This window comes from Diabrotica virgifera, chromosome 7 (assembly GCF_917563875.1).
Source record: "Diabrotica virgifera virgifera chromosome 7, PGI_DIABVI_V3a".
Taxonomy (NCBI): domain Eukaryota; kingdom Metazoa; phylum Arthropoda; class Insecta; order Coleoptera; family Chrysomelidae; genus Diabrotica; species Diabrotica virgifera.
In genome coordinates, this window is record NC_065449.1 from 247695447 (window position 1) to 247715868 (window position 20422).

General features: G+C 34.5%; 2 protein-coding genes across 3 annotated transcripts in view; one reads left to right on the forward strand and one right to left on the reverse strand.

The window, feature by feature from the left end:
• The window catches only part of LOC114325220 (midasin), a 700017-nt gene that overhangs the window by 173974 nt on the left and 505621 nt on the right, over nt 1-20422 (forward strand). The window lies entirely within an intron of this gene.
• The window catches only part of LOC114343967 (uncharacterized), a 518845-nt gene that overhangs the window by 86038 nt on the left and 412385 nt on the right, over nt 1-20422 (reverse strand). For both annotated transcript variants that reach the window (XM_050656604.1, XM_050656605.1), the window contains exon 4: nt 2895-3241. In XM_050656604.1, the coding sequence (XP_050512561.1) occupies nt 2895-3241 (347 nt within the window). The remainder of the gene's footprint in view (nt 1-2894; nt 3242-20422) is intronic.

Sequence of the window (20422 nt, forward strand, 5' to 3'; positions counted from 1 at the left end):
TTTACAACCAATGCATACTGCCGGTAATGACATATGGTTCCAAAACCATACCTTTGACTAAACATTCTGCAAATAAATTGAGAATAACACAAAGAAAAATGGAAAAAGCTTTTTTTGGAGTAACAAGAAGAGATATGGTACCAAATAGGATAGTGAGAGAAAGGACTAAAGTGACAGAGGTCATAGAAAAAATTGCACAAGCCAAATGGAGATGGGCTGAACATGTAGCACGTTTAAATGATAATAGGTGTACCAAAAGACTCATAGAATGGAGACCTAGTGAAGATAAAATATACCGAGGTAGACCACAAAAATCTTAAAGATTGAAGACTCTGAAAGCAAGATTGGAAATTTTGGATTCGGCACAAGAAACACAAGGGGAGAAAAACTTATGGAATTTCTGGAACAAGAAAACATGTATATTATGAATACCTTCTACAAAAAGAAACCTAACAGAAAATGGACATGGGTTGCACCTAACGGAACCACCAAAAATGAAATAGACTATTTTCTCTCAAACAACAAAAGAATATTCGAAGACGTAACAACAATAAACAACGTAACAACGGGTAGTGACCATCGTATAGTTAGAGCAAAAATAAATATTAACATGAAAGAAGAGAGGAAAAGAATATTTAAAAAAACAACGCGAATAGATGCCTTTAAAGTAAAAACAAATAAAGAGCAATTCCGAGAGGTCTTAGCGGATAAGTTCAAATATGATCCTTCACATAATCAAGATGAAATTGACGAAATTAACAAAAACATCAATAAGAACCTTCTCGAAGCCGGACTACAGGTCGCAAAGAAAACAAGTACTAAAGAAGACAAAATAAGCAACGAAACTAAACAACTGATGACGGAAAGACGACAACTACTAACGCAAAACAAACGCCATACTCAAGAATACATAGAACTTAATAAAACAATTAGAAAAGAACTAAAACGCGACTTACAAAAATGGAACGAGAACTTAATAGAGCGAGTCATTGAAAACAACAGAGGCTTAAAATGTCTAAGACCCGCATTGGGTGTTCAAAAAATCATTAAAATTAAAGACGCCAATAGTAAGGAAGAGAAGGACAAATATAAAATAACAAAAATAGTCGAAGACTTCTACAAAAGCTTGTACAGCTCGCAAAGCCAGCCTAATGAATCAACAAAGGAGAACGTCAAAAGAAAAATAAAAAACGTGGGATCAGAAGTACTACCAAATATAAAGGGATTCGAAATAGAAAGAGCTTTAAAAGAACTAAAAAATAATAAAGCTCCAGGACAGGACGGTATAATTGCCGAGCTCTTGAAAACAAGCAAGACAGTAACAATCCCTATACTAACAGAGCTATTTAATAAATGTCTCCATAATAGCAAGATCCCTAAAGACTGGAACGAAAGTCTAGTAATACTTTTACACAAAAAAGGGGACAAATGTGACCTACATAATTACAGACCGATATCGTTGCTCAGTCAAGTATACAAACTATTCATGAGAATTATTAACAACCGGTTGACCTACAAAATGGACAATTACCAACCAGTGGAACAGGCTGGCTTCCGCAAAGGATATAGTACATCAGACCATCTGCTGACAATGAGAACATTGATAGAGAAGGCAAATGAATACCAACTACCTGTATTTCTTGCCTTCGTAGACTATGAAAAGGCGTTTGATAGTATCGAGATGTGGGCCATAGAACAAGCTATTAATAATTGTAGAATAGATTCGAGATATAGACAACTAATACATAATATATATGAAAATGCAACTATGATAGTACAACTAGACGAAAATACAAATCCCATCCCTATTAAGAGAGGCGTGAGACAAGGAGACGTAATATCGCCAAAGCTTTTCAACCTAGCACTAGAAGACGTCTTTAAAACGACAAATTGGTCAACCTATGGCATTAACGTTAATGGCAAGAAGCTAAATCACCTCAGATTCGCTGACGACATTGTGATTATAGCGAGCTCATTCGAGGAACTGCAAATTATGATAGAGGAACTCGCAGGCAGCTCCCAATACGTCGGTCTAAAAATGAACATGAAGAAAACAAAAATAATGACAAACACAGATGACCCCAGACGCATAACTATAAATGGCAGTGAGATAGAAAAAGTCCAGGAATATATCTACCTAGGCCAAATCCTGAAACTTGACAAAGAAAACCAAAGTGCGGAAATTAATAGGAGAGCAAGACTAGCATGGGCAGGATTTGGAAAACTTGGTTGGATACTTAAGAACCGCAAAATACATCAATATTTGAGGACCAAAGTGTTCAACCAGTGCATCCTTCCTATCATGACATATGGGTGTCAAACCTGGACCCTAACCAAGGCAAATATGAATAAACTAGCTACAACAGAAAGAGCTATGGAAAGAGCAATGCTAGGTATACGACTGTCAGATAAAAAGAGGAGCGACTGGGTAAGATCAAAAACAAAAGTCGAGGACATAACAACAAACGTTGCCAAACTTAAATGGAGCTTTGCAGGCCACACTGTTAGACAAAAAGACCAACGTTGGAATGCCACGATACAACATTGGAGACCTTACCAACGCAAACGACCGAGAGGAAGACCACAGATGAGATGGGTTGATGATATTAAAAGAGTAGCCGGAACGAATTGGAAATATGTTGCTCAGGATAGAGACCGATGGAAGGAGTTGGGAGAGGCCTATGTCCAAACGTGGACGATAGAAGGCTAAGAAGAAGACCACAAAAAGAATGCATGGATGACTTCCATCCATCAGTGGGAAATTTTATACAGAAGGCACAAGATAGAGAACAATGGAGGAATGTGGAGGAGATCTATATCCAGCAATGGAGGCAAGAGGTTGAGGAATGATGATGAGGAGGATGATGATGATGATAATGAGTAATCATACGTACCTGACAAAAACGTCGGTCCCAGATTGATCGTAATCGACGCGAACCAAATCATGAAGGTTCCAAAGAGCACACACTGTGGCGAGTCCATCAAAAGCGGCGCATCAGAAATAGCCGCCGACGCTACCTCTCCTGCTGCTTCGTCGTCATCGGGAAAAATCGGGGAATCGTTGAGCACTGTTGTTAACATATTGACTGTGGCTACCGTTACTAAAAGAAGGAAAGCTGTTTCTACTAAGGAACATTTTTGGACCGGTTGGCAGTGGAGTATTGAGACGCCTAGTGGTAGAAGAAGAGCGGCTCGAGCACAGTCGACGGCACCTTGGTGAAATAGAAGACCCTGTGACCACCTGAAACAAATGTTATGATGTAGTTGTTGCTTTCTATACTTACGATGATCTCTATGTAACATATGAGGTCATCGGAAAGGGAATCTAGATATGTACGTTCAGTTCAGAACACGCTAGTTTCTCCCCTTCAAATTGAGTTTGTGTACTACTACATACAAGATAAGAACTAAGTAAAATAAAACAGAGTATCATATATAAATTTAATTCTAAAACATTAAGATCTACATTATTAAAGTATGGACGTAACAATAATACAAAAACCTTTATCTAACGTTGAGAATAATTTATATATAAAGTCTTTGAACAAAAAAACAACAAATATATTACCAGAATCGCTTTTTACAAGTTAATAGATTAGTCTGATAAAGTAAAAATAAAATAAAAATTTTATTTTTAATTCAGTTGCAATGCGAAGGCAAAACAATCTTACTTTTCAATTAGAATACGGAGCGCAGTCCAGTCCCTTGAATCGCGATTTTCGGCTCTTATTGGCGCCTCATCGGAAAGAACGTAAGCTTGTTCTCCATATCCCAATTGATCCGTACTGAGAGGTTTTCCCACCCATTGCAACTGAAGTGAAAATATTAGGTGACTAGCGTCATCTGGCAATTAAAAGATGAAGTTTTCGATCCTAATAGCATTATTAATAATATTTAGAAAATATTAAAATATTACTAAAAGATTTTTAAATCGAAAACTTATTGGTCCATTTCCTTGGTAACACCTCCAAGGCTTCTAAAATTTGCAAGCCAAATGGATGCTGGATCAATTGGGATATGGAGAACAAGCCTACGTTCTTTCCGATGAGGCTCCAATAAGAGCCGAAAATCGCGATTCAAGGGACTGGACTGCGCTCCGTATTCTAATTGAAAAGTAAGATTGTTTTGCCTTCGCATTGCAACTGAATTAAAAATAAAATTTTTATTTTATTTTTATATTGGTCTTTACTCCTTCGAGTAACTAGGTCCATTTTCTGTTGGAATTTACCAGCTGAACAGACGGGGTCGTGAATTGTAAGTTTTTTGAATTCCCTCTTGTCTTCTTCGCTTCAGCATCCATTTGGCTTGCAAATTTTAGAAGCCTTGGAGGTGTTACCAAGGAAATGGACCAATAAGTTTTCGATTTAAAAATCTTTTAGTAATATTTTAATATTTTCTAAATATTATTAATAATGCTATTAGGATCGAAAACTTCATCTTTCTGATAGAGTACTTGGTCAAGGTAGATAATGTACTTAGTTAACTAATCATGGTTAATGGGGTTTTTTCCGTAATAGATAAATAAATAAAATAAATAAATAATCAAAGTCAACAGGGGAAATCGATCTGCAGAAATAAAAATACGAATGTTGTTCTGAAGCTATTTCCTTGTGGCATTTTTATGATTAATTATTTATATGGGAAATAAGCCACAATTAAAATGAAAAAAATAATTTTATTAACGTTTCGACGCCCAAATCGGGTGCCGTTGTCAAAATACAAAATATTACTAAAATAAACAAAAGTGTTGTTGCTAAGCAAAAAAATTCTTCTAATAATTTATTTAATCTCACTCATTTATATTGGCAATTCAGACATATATTATACATTTTAAAGTAGAAGACTTTAAAATGATATTGCCAATATTTATGAGTTGCGTTCCTGGGACGACTTACTGAAAGATAGTTCATTCGATTACATGAAATCAACCCCAACTCAAGAATATCCGTCATAAAAAATTATAGCATGTGATCTGTCTTTAAAAAGACAACCAAATGCAACGACAGTAAAATTCTCGCGTTAGAGACTTCATAGTAAATCACAAGGGAAAACCAGGAAAAAACCTTGTGATACTATTATATTATATCTCAATTACAAGTCAAATCACAACATCAACGTTAAAAAGGGAATCATTAAATCGTTATATGATAGAGCCAACATTACTTGTTCTAACGAAAATTCCTTTTTAGCAGAAAAACAATTGTTAACATCTGTTTTATTAAAAAATGATTATCCTTTATCGTTTATAAATAAGGAATTGTCAAGATTGGATCGAATGGAACAGAACAACTTAGAACGGGATCCTACAACATTCACCAGAAATAATACGAGGAAAATATCAATACCATGTATAAAAGGACTATCCGAGAAACTTAAAACAATAGGAAATAAATTCAACATTTCAACAACATTCAAAACAACAAACACATTGAGATCTATTCTATCTAAAACTAAACCTAACAATGATCAAGAAAGAACAAAGAATTGCATTTATAAAATACCTTGTGAATGCGAACAATTTTATTTAGGTGAGACATCAAGACCATTAGACGTTAGAATAAGTGAACATCAATCTTATATTAAAAATAGAAAATTTGAGAGATCTCAAATATGTCAACACGCATAGGATAATGAACATAGAGTTCAGTGGAGAGATTCAAGTATAGTCCTGAAAGAATCAGATAGTAAAAAGAGAAAAATCAAAGAAGCGGCTCTAATTATGCTAAATGAAACCAATTGTGTCGCAAATTCCTCGGTAGAATGCAGTAGGATGTGGTTACCCATACTGAAAGAGGAAGTCAATAGAAAGAAAATACCAAGATTAGTAAGTCAATAATATCGAGCTAGTACATATTTTATATTTTAGTATTACTTATATATCTAGTATTATTAATATTATTTATAATTTAAACATGTTACCAAATACTTACGATGTCGGGATAGTATCACAAGGTTTTTTCTGGTTTTCCCTTGTGATTTACTATGAAGTCTCTAACGCGAGAATTTTACTGTCGTTGCATTTGGTTGTCTTTTTAAAGACAGATCACATGCTATAATTTTTTATGACGGATATTCTTGAGTTGGGTTGATTTCATGTAATCGAATGAACTATCTTTCAGTAAGTCGTCCCAGGAACGCAACTCATAAATATTGGCAATATCATTTTAAAGTCTTCTACTTTAAAATGTATAATATATGTCTGAATTGCCAATATAAATGAGTGAGATTAAATAAATTATTAGAAGAATTTTTTTGCTTAGCAACAACACTTTTGTTTATTTTAGTAATATTTTGTATTTTGACAACGGCACCCGATTTGGGCGTCGAAACGTTAATAAAATTATTTTTTTCATTTTAATTGTGGCTTATTTCCCATATAAATAATTAATCATAAAAATACGAACTTTAACAAACTGTATAAATGATAATTTTAAGCGATGAAACGTACGAGTTATATGAAAATAAATACCGCAATTTTCCGTGAAGTTCTTTTATTGAAGCATTACCACGGAAATTGGACCGTAAGATTGTAATATATCGGACGAAGGTTTGTCTGTTTAGTTCCATTATGGCCGTAATAAAACGGGGCTTATCGGTGAAGTTCTACGTTATGGCCTTCCTCAATCCCAGTTTTATCATTTTATCTAACTTCTAGTGCAATTAAGTATTCTTTTGAATCAATTAGCTCGATTCAAAGTCGTTAAAATTATTTTCCTAGTTCTTAGAAACGCAATCAAACTTTTGTTAATGGGAACAATGTCAAAATAGATAGGGATTGATTGTAATAATAGCTGTGGCTGTGGAGTTTAGAGCTGTGATGTTGATTATAGTTACTTTGGAGTATTCGTTACAAATCGTTACTTTTGTATAAAGTAATCATTTACAGTATTCGTTACTTTGATTACTATGATTACTTTTGTATTTGAGTACCGGTAATCATATCGAGAATCGTATTTCTCAGTAGGTAGGTATTTTGTATAGGTATTCCGATATAACAAGATCTACTATCTAATCTACATCGGCAAATGGCGTAGATCTAGATAAAAATATAGAGTTTTCGCATTCGATCTTTGTTAATGACATACATTTTTTTACGTATATATTTTACGTATACCATTATACCTCCCTCTGTTTCATCTTCTATCTTCTCCTCACCCTCACACCCTTAAAACGCTTCATACCGATAACGATATTCGATAACACTCGTAAAATACCGGTCCCATCCGTTACTCGCTGGGATACGATTGGTAGAAAGTAATCAAGTGTACTGGTTGTAGATACAATGGTCGTTACTCGCTCTGATACAATTGGTACGAAGTAATCAGAGTAATCAAAGTAGATACAATAGGGCTTTTCATTCACAGTCATTTGTTTCGAGTTTCTGTCATATGTCGTATAATTCGTGTATATTAATATTATACACAGATTATACAACATATGACAGGAGATCGAAACAAATGACTGTGAATGAAAAGCCCTATAGTCGTTACTCGCTCTGATACGATTGGTACGAAGTATCAAAGTAATCAAAGTAGATATAATAGTCATTACTCGCTCTGATACGATTAGTACGAAGTAACGAAAGTAACCAGAGTAATCAAAGTAATCAGAGTAATCAAAGTAACGATTTGCCTCTCTGTATAGTAATCGTTACTTTCGGTATTCGTAAGTAACGAGTACTTTGGTGTTCATTACACTATGGTGGCATCTTAAATATCTTCTTCTTCAAGTGCCCTGTCCGTTGCGAACGTTGGCTATTAACATGGCAATTCTGATCTTGGAACACTTCCGCAGATTTTGGAGCCACGAGTGTCTTCTCCTGCCTGGCCCCTTGCTTACTGTCTATTTTTCCCTTGACAATAAATTGAATTATCTTAAATATAAATAAAGAAAATACAAATCTTCATAGTTAGACTCACGTGTAGTTATATTGTTTTTTTATCATATCCGTGTGTTTTTATCAAGAAGTGATAGTATATTGAGTGACAAATCCAGTTGAATTAAGACGTAAAGGTGCAGAAGAAGTTAAAACAAGCTAGTTAAAAAAACAAGTATTGAAGAGAAACATGGACGCTAACAAAAAGAAAATTAAACAAGTTGCTGCTGTGGGAACGTAAAATCCTTCGAGTAATGTATGGCCCTTGCAGAGACAGCGTGACAAACGAATGGAGGCGCAGATATAATAACGAGTTAAAGTGTATTCGGAAGGAAAAATCTAGTTAGGTGAAAAGGCCAATAGACTAAGATGGGTAGGGCATGCCATACGCATTAACGACAATCGCCTTATAAACAATATATTTGGGGAAAGATCAGATGGATCAGTAACAAATACAATAAGCTGAGTATATACAAAAATTTTAAGAGAACTGATTGAACAAGAATACTCAGGATACGAAGAAGAAGAACAATGCGGGTTTAGAGCTGGAAGGTCCTGTACGGATAATGTATTTTCGTTAAAACAAATCATCTAAAAAAAATTAGATCGGAATAGGCCAATACACCTAGTTTTTATAGATTTGCAAAAAGCATATGACAATATACCGATACCGAAACTATGGGAAGTACTGCAAAACTCCAACATTACTTTACTCTCATAAAAACTGTCCAAAATTTATACCGTGACATGAAATCTGCAGTAAAAGTAGGAAACAAAATAACAGATTTGTTTACAGTCAACAAAGGTCTACGACAAGGATGTTGCATATCACCGAGTCTGTTAAAGATTTATGTCGCCAAAGCACTTACAATATGGAAAAGAAAATGCAGTGGAATGGACATCCAAATCGACGACAACACCTGCCTGTGCACCCTTTAGTTTGTAGACGATCAGATAATATGTGCAAACGATAAAGAAGATTTGGAATATATGACTCGCAAATTGAAGGAAGAATACGAAAAATGGGGACTGCAGATGAATGTAGAAAAAACACAATATTTATGTCTAGATGATGATTCAACTGATATGATATTGGACAATAATCAGAAAATAACTAGCTGTAATAAATATATGTATTTGGGAATTAATTTCTACAAGGAAGGTACTGACGATGCAGAAATTAAGAGCAGAATAAATAAAGTAAGAACGATAATTAAATCATTGAACGGAGTTTTGTGGAGTACCGAGATAGGGAAACAAAGAAAAATGAAAATATACAACACCATGATTAAGAGCACATTGGTATACGGATCCGAAACATGGAGAATAAAGGAACACCAAAAAAGAAAAATAGAAGCTACTGCGATGGATGCCTTAAGAAGAGCAAGTAGAACATCGAGATTGGACCGGGTTAGAAATGAGGAAGTAAAGCGAAGAATGACTTTACAGGAAACGGTTGTAGAAGGCATTGAGAAGAAACAATTAACGTGGTACGGACATGTTCAGATAATGGGGGAGGAAAGACTGCTAAAGAAAATTATGAAGTGGATACCTACAGAAAACAGGAAAAGAGGAAGGCCAAGAACGACATGGATACAAGGACTAAGACGATCAGTGAGTGTACGAGGATTAGAAGATGAAAACCGCAATGATAGAAGATAAGGCATCAGACAACGTCGGACAACGTTTTGAACCCCAATTTATATATAAGATCAGATGGGAGAAGGTCTGTAGGACGGCCAAGAAAAAGGTGGAAAGATGAATGTCAGAGAAGATCTGGAGAAAGTGAGAGGGAGACAAAGGGAAAAGTTGGGAAATATTTATGAATGTAAAATAGAAAAATACTACACTTTTGTGAACTTTGTTTGAGTTTGACTCTGCTTATTTTAAAAAAGTAGCAAAATTCACAATGAGAATGGCAGTAGAATTAGCAACACTGTTATCCTACATCCGTACACTGCTGTCTGAATGTGACTTCCACTATAGTGTCGATGTACACTAACCCATTTGGACCGACGCACGGCTTAACGTGTTTTCCGAGGCACGGTGAAACGGCTCGTATCATTTTTAGAAATGAAAACGGATTGTAGTTTCCGGGGCTCGAAGCCGTGCGCTCTGGCTTACGGGGCCAGTATGATGCCGCTGAGCTACGGCGGTTCACATTGATGATGATGATGACAGAGGAAGTTAAAACGTAAAGTAGCAGGCGAAAATTTTCTAATAAAACAACTATTCAACCAACCAGTAGAAAGAAGACGATGACCAGAAGGCTTGACTTTGCCTTCTTCTTCTTCTTTAAGTGACAACCCTAATCAGAGGTTGGATATCATCATCACTATCTTTACTCTATCGACCGCTGCTCTGAGGAGCCTTATAGCATTTAAACCAGTCCCTTAAATTCTTCAACCATGACACTCTCCTTCTTCCTATACTTCTTCCGCCTCTTATCTTTTCCTGTATTGTCAGTCTTAGCATTTCATATCGCTGTCCCCTCATTGCGTGTCCCAGATATTGTAACTGACTTGACTTTGCCAGAAACCATCAATTAATGGTTTTTGCATAATCCTTCTCTTCCTCCGTATTCATGTTCAATATGGCCCCGTCACCGTATAAAGAGGGACAGTAGATCCACTCTCTGAAAAATTGGAAGTAAAATCTTTAGTCGCGCATGGCGACAACGCAATGTTCCCAGTCGCTTTTGCCCCACTCTCGCATTGCTAGTCGCATAGAAACGTACGGGTTTTAACAGGGAAAACCCGCATCCACCATTGGTGAATTACCAATTGCGTACTGCCGGTATTACTTCTTGAGATCAAAGTGCCGACATGGAAGAGGTTTTACTGTCCCTCTTTATACTGTGGCCCCTTCTCACTTTACCTTGTTTTCCTGCTTACTCCTGGGTACACTGCCTCCGTTCGGGTCGCCTTTCTTCTTGTTCCTTTCTCAAACTAGTATTGTTGTGTGTTTTAATAACAAAACTTTGTGTCAAATACAGTGCTTGTCATTATTGTAGTCTAGTAATGTTTGTTATTTTTTTTGAGTAAATACCCGTCACGGAGATAGTTTCTGTACCATTTACATACAAAGTAATGATTTCTGGTTTGTAATATTTGTATACAAATTTTCTAATTTGTTTAAAAGTACTGTAGCAAACTTCCAAACAAAAGTCAAAATAACGAACGAAATTCTAATAGTAACAACGGCTTCAAAACTTTCTTCGCGTTCGGTAAAAGTTGCGCCTTTTCTCAATCTCGAATAAAAAATTACAACATCAATAACGGCGCTAATTAACTTCACGTCTTTCACAACCGGAAACCTTTATCACCCTAAAAAAAGAACAAGAAACTTTTTCCCCGTTCAAATAAAACCTTCTCTCGATAATTTCCCTTCACTTTTTCTCGCGCCCCGAGGCGCTTTCTTTTGTTGATTTCCCCAATGACCTACAGCTTTCACAATTAATTTCAAACTCGGTAAATATCGTTTATGGGAGAAGAGCAGATATTTCACACTTGATTTATTTTTAAATACGAATTATGACGGAACGATTTCAGAAGAGATACAGGATGTACCACATACGTTGTAGCCGTAGCACTACTAGAGACAGCAAAATACATTTTTAAAATTTTAGTTAAATAGCTGGAGTGAGCACAATAATTACTTTGCCATGTCTGTCTATTGGCAATGTAAGTCAAACGCTAACACATAGAGAACAGAAAGAAGAAACAATCAAACTAAAAAGTAATTAGGTGTTCTTATTAGTGTGGTTCTTTTTGAACTCCAGAGGCCCATAAAAGGTGTTTTTAAATTCATAACTGTCTTAAGAGTATGCAACATATACATCCATGTGTATTTTGTAAAACAAACGATTATTTTTATTTTTATCTTTAGTATTGTACAAGCAGATAGCTATATGAGGTACTAAGTTTATTTATGTCTAATTTTTTATTTATACCAGAATTGCTAGATTTTATGTAACACATTTCCAAGAAAATACGTTTACTGTGGTTTGTTTCTTTTGCCAAAATACAGGAACCCTCTAAATTGAACTCCTGTTTCAATGTTATAGCATGTTCTGTTAGTGCACAAGCATTTGTTTTATTAACTTTTATGTCACTACGTTGAGAGACAGCCCCTACTGTGGAAATTACGAGAGGTTTTCCCTATATACACGTTGTTACAACTGAAACAAGGTATAGAATATACAACATTCGAAGATTCCTGTGTAGTGAAGGGATCCTTGGTTTTTGTGTATAACTTAGATACCGTTTTCACATTCCTTGTAATTTTTAAACCATCCACATTTTTGAAGATGTTAATTAACTTAGGTGTCAGGACAGGAAGGTAGGGCAACGAACCAAAAATTATTTTAGGTGGTACTTCTGATGTGTTGCCTGTCAGTTGTCGGACCTCATTATTGTCGGACCTCATTATTATGAGGTCCGTCTGTCTGTACAATTTCGTCTGTCCGAAGATTGAACAGGGGAACCAAAAATAAGCTTAGTTAAAAGCCCTCTATGGGATAGGAATTTTCCAGTAATATGGATCTCAGCTTTTTTAGTTCCCTTGTCCCTGAACTCCAGGTACGACAAATTAGTAACTCTAATTTTTAAGGCCAAAACCAAGTTTTTTCATCTTAGATGGATGTTGAGAATGAAAATTTATGAAAACTGTTACTAAAACAAGACTTGCGATACCACTCAGTCTTCAGAATGCCATCACTGTCACGATGAATGAGCATTTCCAAAAAAGAAATCATATTGTCAGCCTCCCTTTCAACCGTAAACTTTAGGTGTTCACATTGGTCCTTAAAGGTGTTTAAAACATCAGTTATTTTGTACGTACCTTCCATTTTCACATACTTTTCATTAAAGGATATATGTAGATGATTTGATTTTATCGGTCCTGGAGAACAAAGTATATCGCATTTTAAAGAGAAAGTATTTTCAAGACAGTCGTATGTTGAACGTTTTCATCTACAATGCGTAGTTTTTTCTTAATATGGTAATGAATGAAAAATGTCGCTTTTTTGCTAAAATGTAAATAAAAAACGCCTTTCCTATTCACATACTCCAGATATTCCAGTTGAAAAATAGCGTCCAGTAGTTTTCCAACTTTTAAATGCTTCGTTTCCCGAGGTGTATGTACAAAATTGTCATGTTCGTTTGTAGCCCAATAAATGACCGTTTTGGAGTGTAATTTCCAGGGGCAACTCTGAATTGCATGAAAATTTGGATTTAGGTTATATTTACCCTCCACTTCAAAGTTGAATTTGTGCCGTTGGTTGCTTTTACTTGGGGGGTGACATTTACCCCTTCTCGGGGGGTGAAAAACGCGTGTTTAAAATAAGGCCGGTAATGGATAAATTGACTTGTTTTAAGCACCTTTTGTTCTATAAAGTTTTTTACGTAAGTCAATACTTTTCGAGTGATTCGCGATTTAAAATGTTGATTTTTCGACAAAAAAACTACGTTTTCAGACCGTTTTTCCCAAATAACTCAAAAAGTAAATATTTTATCGAAAAAAATATTTTTAGCAAAAGTGTAGCCTATAAAAAAACAAAAATAATGGTGTACCAGTAAAGTCTACAAATTGAGTAGAAGCAAAGTTGTAGCTCATGAAAAATACGTTCTTATTCGTCTAATTCCAAATCGAATAATTCAACGCGATATCACCGAAGAAAGAAGCGTTTTTCGGGAAAAACTTATTAACATTTTTAAAGTATCGAAAAAAAGGTTATTATTTGTTTTTTACAAAAGTTTACAGCATCAAAAATAAACGAGTTACACTGAAAAAAAAAGTTGGTCCCTTTTTTTTGATAAAAAAAATCGTGAAAACCTCCCTCTATTTAGCACCCTAAATGAAATTAATCGTTTGGCTTTACCATATATTTTAACTATATGTGTATTGCTTATATGATCTGTAAGTTTGATTGGTTTGAAGTGCTTATTTTTGAAAACATTTGGTTTTATAGTAAAAAAAATTTTTCAAAAAATGTTTGAAAATTTTTATTTTTTTCAAAATAACTTAAAAAGTATTAGTGATAAGAAAAATCTTAAAGAGCAAAAAAATGTAGGTTTTGCTGTTATAAATATGCTAGTTTATTTTGTTTCTACGTAGGACAAAAATTGGTTAAGATATGGCTATTCAAAATTTGCATACACTCGTGATTAGTGACCCATTCAAGCTTTCTCAATTATAACCCTTTCAAAAATAAACACTTTAAACCGATGAGACTGATAGATCATATAAAAAATAGGTAGGTGAGTAAATTGTTTGTAAAGCGGTAGCGATTAATTTCATTTGGGGAGCTAAACACGGCGAGATTTTCATGATTTTTTACAAAAAAAAAAGAGGGCCTTTATTTTGAGCGTAACTCGCTTATTTTTAATGCTAAAACTTTTGTTACCAATTAAAACAAAGCTTTTTATAAACACTTTAAAAAAGTTTAAATGGGTTTTTCTCGAAAATTGCTTAATTTTTCGGTGATTTCACCTTGAAATATTCGATTTGGAATTAGACGAATAAGAACGTATTTTTCATGAGCTACAACTTTGTTTTTATATGATTGATAGACTTTACTGATACACCATTTTTTTGGGTTTTTTATAAGCTACACTTTTGCTAAGGATATTTTTTTCAATAAAATATTTACTTTTTGAGTTATTTGCGAAAAACCGTCTGAAAACGTAGTTTTTTGTCGAAAAATCAACATTTTTAATGTCAAATAACTCGAAAAGTATTGACTTCCGTAAAAAACTTTATAGAACAAAAGTTGCTTAAAATCAGTAAATTTATCCATTTCCGGTCTTATGTTGAACGTATGTTTTTTCAACCCCGAGAAGGAGTGACTGTCACCCCCCAAGTAAAAGCAACCAACGGGACAAATTCAACTTGCGGAGGGTAAGTAGAACCCACATTTTCATGAAATTCGGAGTTGCCCCTGAAAATTACACGGTATCGCCGAATTTCCCGTTCATTTACTGCGCTATTGTGGTTAGACAAGATATTGCACACAATACATGTATCGATCATATCAATATTTCTATTTATATTTACAAATGTGATGCGAATGCAATTTTTCATCTATAGAAACGTCAGATACACTTCGATATAATATATGTGTTTCTCAGTGTAAACACACAACATTCGGTCTATATCTGCATTCAAGTGAAAAGCGTAGGACGACATGGTTATTATTAGCAAAGGCATGCGATTCTGGAACGTCTTTTCACAGATCCATCAGGATCCGGGACATCCAGCGAAAGGATGAAGCGAAAACGGATTGAGCTGTCGTTAGTAGGGTGATTTGTTTTGTAGCGAATTTTCTAGAAGATCTGTTGTGAAGGAAGGAGGAAAAAAGACGTCTGGATGAAAAATGGATGATATTCGAAGGGTTTTTGGTCCCGCAGAGCGAAAATCGTGGATAATGAAATGATTATTATTATACGTTAACAGCATATATGAATAAGATTTGAAGACAAGTCACATAAAAGGGTCTAAAATGGTAAAAACGAAATGTTTATACAAATGGCAGAAATCTCTCGATATCTGTCCATAACGTAATAGGTAGCAGGGTACGAGGCTAACATAAATGTCAAAGGAAATTGTACACTGAAATAAATATTTTCCAATTATAATTGATGGATTCGACCGTTACTTGACGGAAGTTCATTTTATCTAACAACAAAACACTGAAAACGTTATTTTGAATATGCAGAATTTGAAACTGTTCATTAAAAGAATGATTATGATCTAGAAGGTGAAGTGCGTATGTAGAAGTGTATGTATTTCTATTGTTGAAAGCCCTTTTGTGTTCTGCTATCCGTTTGTCAAAGGTTCTGCCAGTTTGACCGATGTGAGTTTTCGGACAGTCACCACAAGTTAGTTTGTAAACACCACTCTGTAGTTGTTTTCTCTTTCGGCTCTCATTGTTCTTAATATATTTGCATAAGTTGTTATTAGTTCTGAAAGCTGGTGTTATTCCTTTCTTTTTTATGTATCTGGCTATTTTTGTTGTTATCTTGCCAGTATATGTGATAGAGCAGAAGGTACTGGGTTCTTTCTGTGGTGGTGGATAGACTAATTTCAGGGCTTTCTTATGGAGTTTTTGGTTTAAAACAAACAAACAAACAATTAACAAAATTTTAAACCAAAAACTCCATAAGAAAGCGCTGAAATTAGTCTATCTACCACCGCAGAAAGAACCCAGTACCTTCTGCTCTATCACATATACTGGCAAGATAACAACAAAAATAGCCAGATACATAAAAAAGAAAGGAATAACACCAGCTTTCAGAACTAATAACAACTTAAGCAAATATATTAAGAACAATAAGAGCCGAATGAGAAAACTACAGAGGGGTGTTTACAAACTAACTTGTGGTGACTGTCCGAAAACTTACATCGGTCAGATTGGCAGAACCTTTGACAAACAGATAGCAGAACACAAAAGGGCTTTCAACAATAGAAAAACACACACTTCTACATACGCACTTCACCTTCTAGATCATAATCATTCTTTTAATGAACAGTTTCAAATTCTGCATATTCAAAGTAAAGGCCTTAAGCTATCTTTATTAGAATCTATGGAAATTAATAAATTGAAAAATACAGATATAATTCTGAGTGACCAACTCGGGACAAACAGCTCCCCACTCCGTAACCTCTTCAGTTAAAGACTTTAAAAAGATAAACCCATAGTAATCTAAATCACTTGAGAAAGGCACTCTGCCGAAACAGCTGTAGTCACATAGTTGTAATAAATTTTGTGGAAGTATAGAAAACAAACGTTTTCAGTGTTTTATTGTTAGATATTTTCCAATTTTTAATTTTATTAATGTAAATTGATATTTCCGATTATTATTATTTTTTTGCATGTAACAAAGTTGTGATAGCTTTTTATCTAAATTGTATAATATTGAAGATTAACCAGTGTATTTGTTAACATTATATTATCACGAGATAGAATAGGGCAAAATGTTACAATAGACCCATAAAAACTTCGAAAAAGTGGAGTGTCTTAAATATCTCGGAGCAACAATCACTGCAGATAACGATTTCACGAAAGAGATTAAAGGGAGAATACAGTCAGCAAACAGATGTATGTATAGCCCCCACAATACTATTAACCCGGCATCCGACAGGTGGGGTGTGGTACACCCCAACAATGCTGAAGCGCCTAAAACATATGGAAATTTTGCATGTAGTGGCCGCAGTGGCTAGATAGCTTTCTATTGTATATTCATCTATGCGATGACACATAGTTTTTAGTCGTCTATTTAGTTTCAGCAAGTACATTTGGATTGAAAGTGGTCACGCCCCACGTTTCTGATTTTGTACTTTCTGTAGAATTGTCTTTATTTTGTTTTACTCCTATAAATAAGTAAGTACAAGTCCTTAGTACAGATTTTAACATATTTTTCATTAGTCTAAGCTAAAATGAATTACGATCGAGAATAAACACGTCTTCAGGTCTTATTGGGATGAAGCAGACAGTGACGAATGTATTGACAAGAGTAATTGGGAAGTAAGTGAAGAAATACACAATGTTAGTGTAAATAGTGACTATCCTGACCAGCTTTAAGATGTTGACGTTCCAGACATTACAGATAACTAAACGTAAAGAGATTTTTCAAGAATCTTTAACTCTTTCAACTACTGGGGTTTGTCACACCCCACCTGTCTGTTAGTGGCAAAAAAGTTAACCTGTCGGATACCGGGTTAAATATATGAGCCTAACATGAGCACCAAAGATCAGAATATATAAAACAGTGATTAGACCGGTACTCATGTGTGGATGTGAGACGTGGACTTTGACCAAAGCAATTGAAAGAACACTTAGATGTTTTGAAAGAAAAATACTCAGAAGAATCTTTGGACCTTATCACGAACCTAATAGCAACCAATACCGAATGAGAACAAATGCTGAGGTTAAGCAGATGTATAGGGCGACGTAGTCGAAGAAATTAAATCTCAACGTCTAAGATAGGCTGGCCATGTCCATAGGCTCTCTAATAACCGCCTTGCCAAGTTAATCTGGGAAGAAGCCTCCACAGGAAGGAGGAGCTCCCTTAGAACGCGATTGAGAGTCAATATATGGTCAGATTTAATAAAAATGGGGCTACCCACTGACCCGACTATCATAGACGACCGTTCGAGGTGGAAGCTAGTTGTGCAGTCAGGCCAGACTCAACCCGGGTTGTAGTGCTAATAAAATAAATAGGAATCCCCTTTTTTATTGGAGATTTTAATACCTCATAAAAAAGTAAGTAACATTTATTCCATACATTTTTTAAATTTATTAGCGTCTCTTTGCAAAGACAACGACGTTGACTTTGCAAAGTAACAAGACACTTACTCAACATACACATTACACATTACACCTGAGTTAGTGATAAGTTATACAATTACGTGGCTAAAGGTTCTAGTTAACCAAGGCCAGAATCAGAGGAAAAAAAATTTAATTCTATCAACAATTCTAAAAAATGTCTCAAATAAATATGTCTTATTTTATGAGGAATCAAAATCTGCAACAAAAAACGGAGGTTTCTATTTAAGATTTTAAAGTTACCCCCACCCCTCCTCCATGGGATGGAGTAAGGGGGGCGTGTTTGATGTTATTCGATAGGTTTTTGAAAAATACTAAACACGTGTTTTTTGGTTTTCCATTTGGAAGTGTTATTCTCGAGATATTAGAACGTTTCTACAATTTACTTCTTAGTGTATCAAGATAAATTGTTTTTTCCGATTATAGCGCCATCTATCTACAATTCGAAAAAATGTCTCGAAAGAAAGTTACTTATTTTGACGCAAGGAATCCAAATCTACAATAAAAATGGAGATTCCTATTTAAGATTTTAAAGTTACCTCCCACCCCACCTCGAGGGGGTGGAGTGGGGGCCGCGTTTTGTATCATTCGATAGATTTTTGAAAAATATTGAACAAGTATTATTCAGTTTTTCGATCGCATATTTATTTTGCGAAATATTGGACCTTCCCGCTACTTTTGTGACACTAGACCAGGACTAATCTGTAAAAAAACGTGTATTTTTGGATGTGCGAGGTGGCATTCGGATTTTAGCAGATAGAGTTAGGTGACAACTTCAACAATAATAATTGACTTATGCTCCTTCTCAAATATGCCCAGAACATTAATAAAAAAATTAAAATATTTAAAAAATTTGAAAAGCATCGATTTTTTTTCTACTTTTTTTGCTTATAACTTTAAAACGATTCATTTTGGAACAGTCATAAAGAAATAAAATAAAGATAATTGAATTTTGTATGATAACTGGCTGGTTAAAAATGTCTTAAATTATTATCCTCGTTCCAATATAGCAATAAATACAACATAAGGGGGCAAAATAAGCCTGTTTTTATTAATTTTTATTCAATGTTTTTGAACCACTTTGGCTGCACTTAGAACTTTCTCAATTTGCTTAAAAAATTCTTATAACATACTTAAATCGTTCACAAAATTTCATTAAAATTGACTTACTAGATTTTGCAGAATAATTTTGCAATCTAAATTTTTTTAAAAAAGTTCAAATTTTTTAAAAACTTTCTGAAGAAAAAGTAGACCATTTAGAAGTTTGCTAATTATTTTACATATAAGGCGGTTCTCTACGTATCTAATACACTTTACAGAATTAAAATCGGATTATTTAAGCGGCCTCAGCACTGTTTTAAAGTTATAAACAATTTTTTGGCTTATAAACAAATACAGTGAGGACGTTTAAGTTGGCAAAATTTAATTTTCTCGATAATAGGTGTCTCTGGAGATAAATCCCGAAACAGGTCGATTTTTATTTTTAAATTCTAATTTTTTGGTATATATATCATACTAGTGACGTCATCCATCTGGGCGTGATGACGTAATCGATGATTTTTTTTAATGAGAATAGGTGCCGTGTGATAGCTCAATCGAAAGGCTATTCAATTTTGTATTCACTAATATAAACATTAACATAATTATTTATACAGGTTTTAAATTAAAAGAAATTTTGAATTAAATTAATTCCAATATTTACATTACGTCATCACACCCAGATAGATGACGTCACTAGTATGATATTTATATCAAAGATTTCGGGATTGACCTCCAGAGTCACCCATTCTCAAGAAAATGAATTTATTCCAACTCAAACGTCCTCACTGTATTTGTTTATAAGCCAAAAAATTGTTTATAACTTTAAAACAGTGCTGAGGCCGCTTTAGTAATCCGATTTTAATTCTGTAAAGTGTATTAGATAGGTAGAGAACCTCTTTATATGTTAACAAATTAGCATATAATATGGTCTACTATAATAGGTAGATGGTTATATAATAGCATAACAAATATGGTCTACTTTTTGTTCAGAAAGTTTTTAACAAATTTGAACTTTTTTAAAAAAATTTAGATTGCAAAATTATCATGCAAAATCTATTATGTCGATTTTAATGAAATTTAGTGGACGGATTAAGTATGTTGTAAGAATTTTCTGAGCGAATTACGAAGATTCTAAGTGCAACCAAAGTGGTTGAAAAACATTGAATAAAAACGGGCTT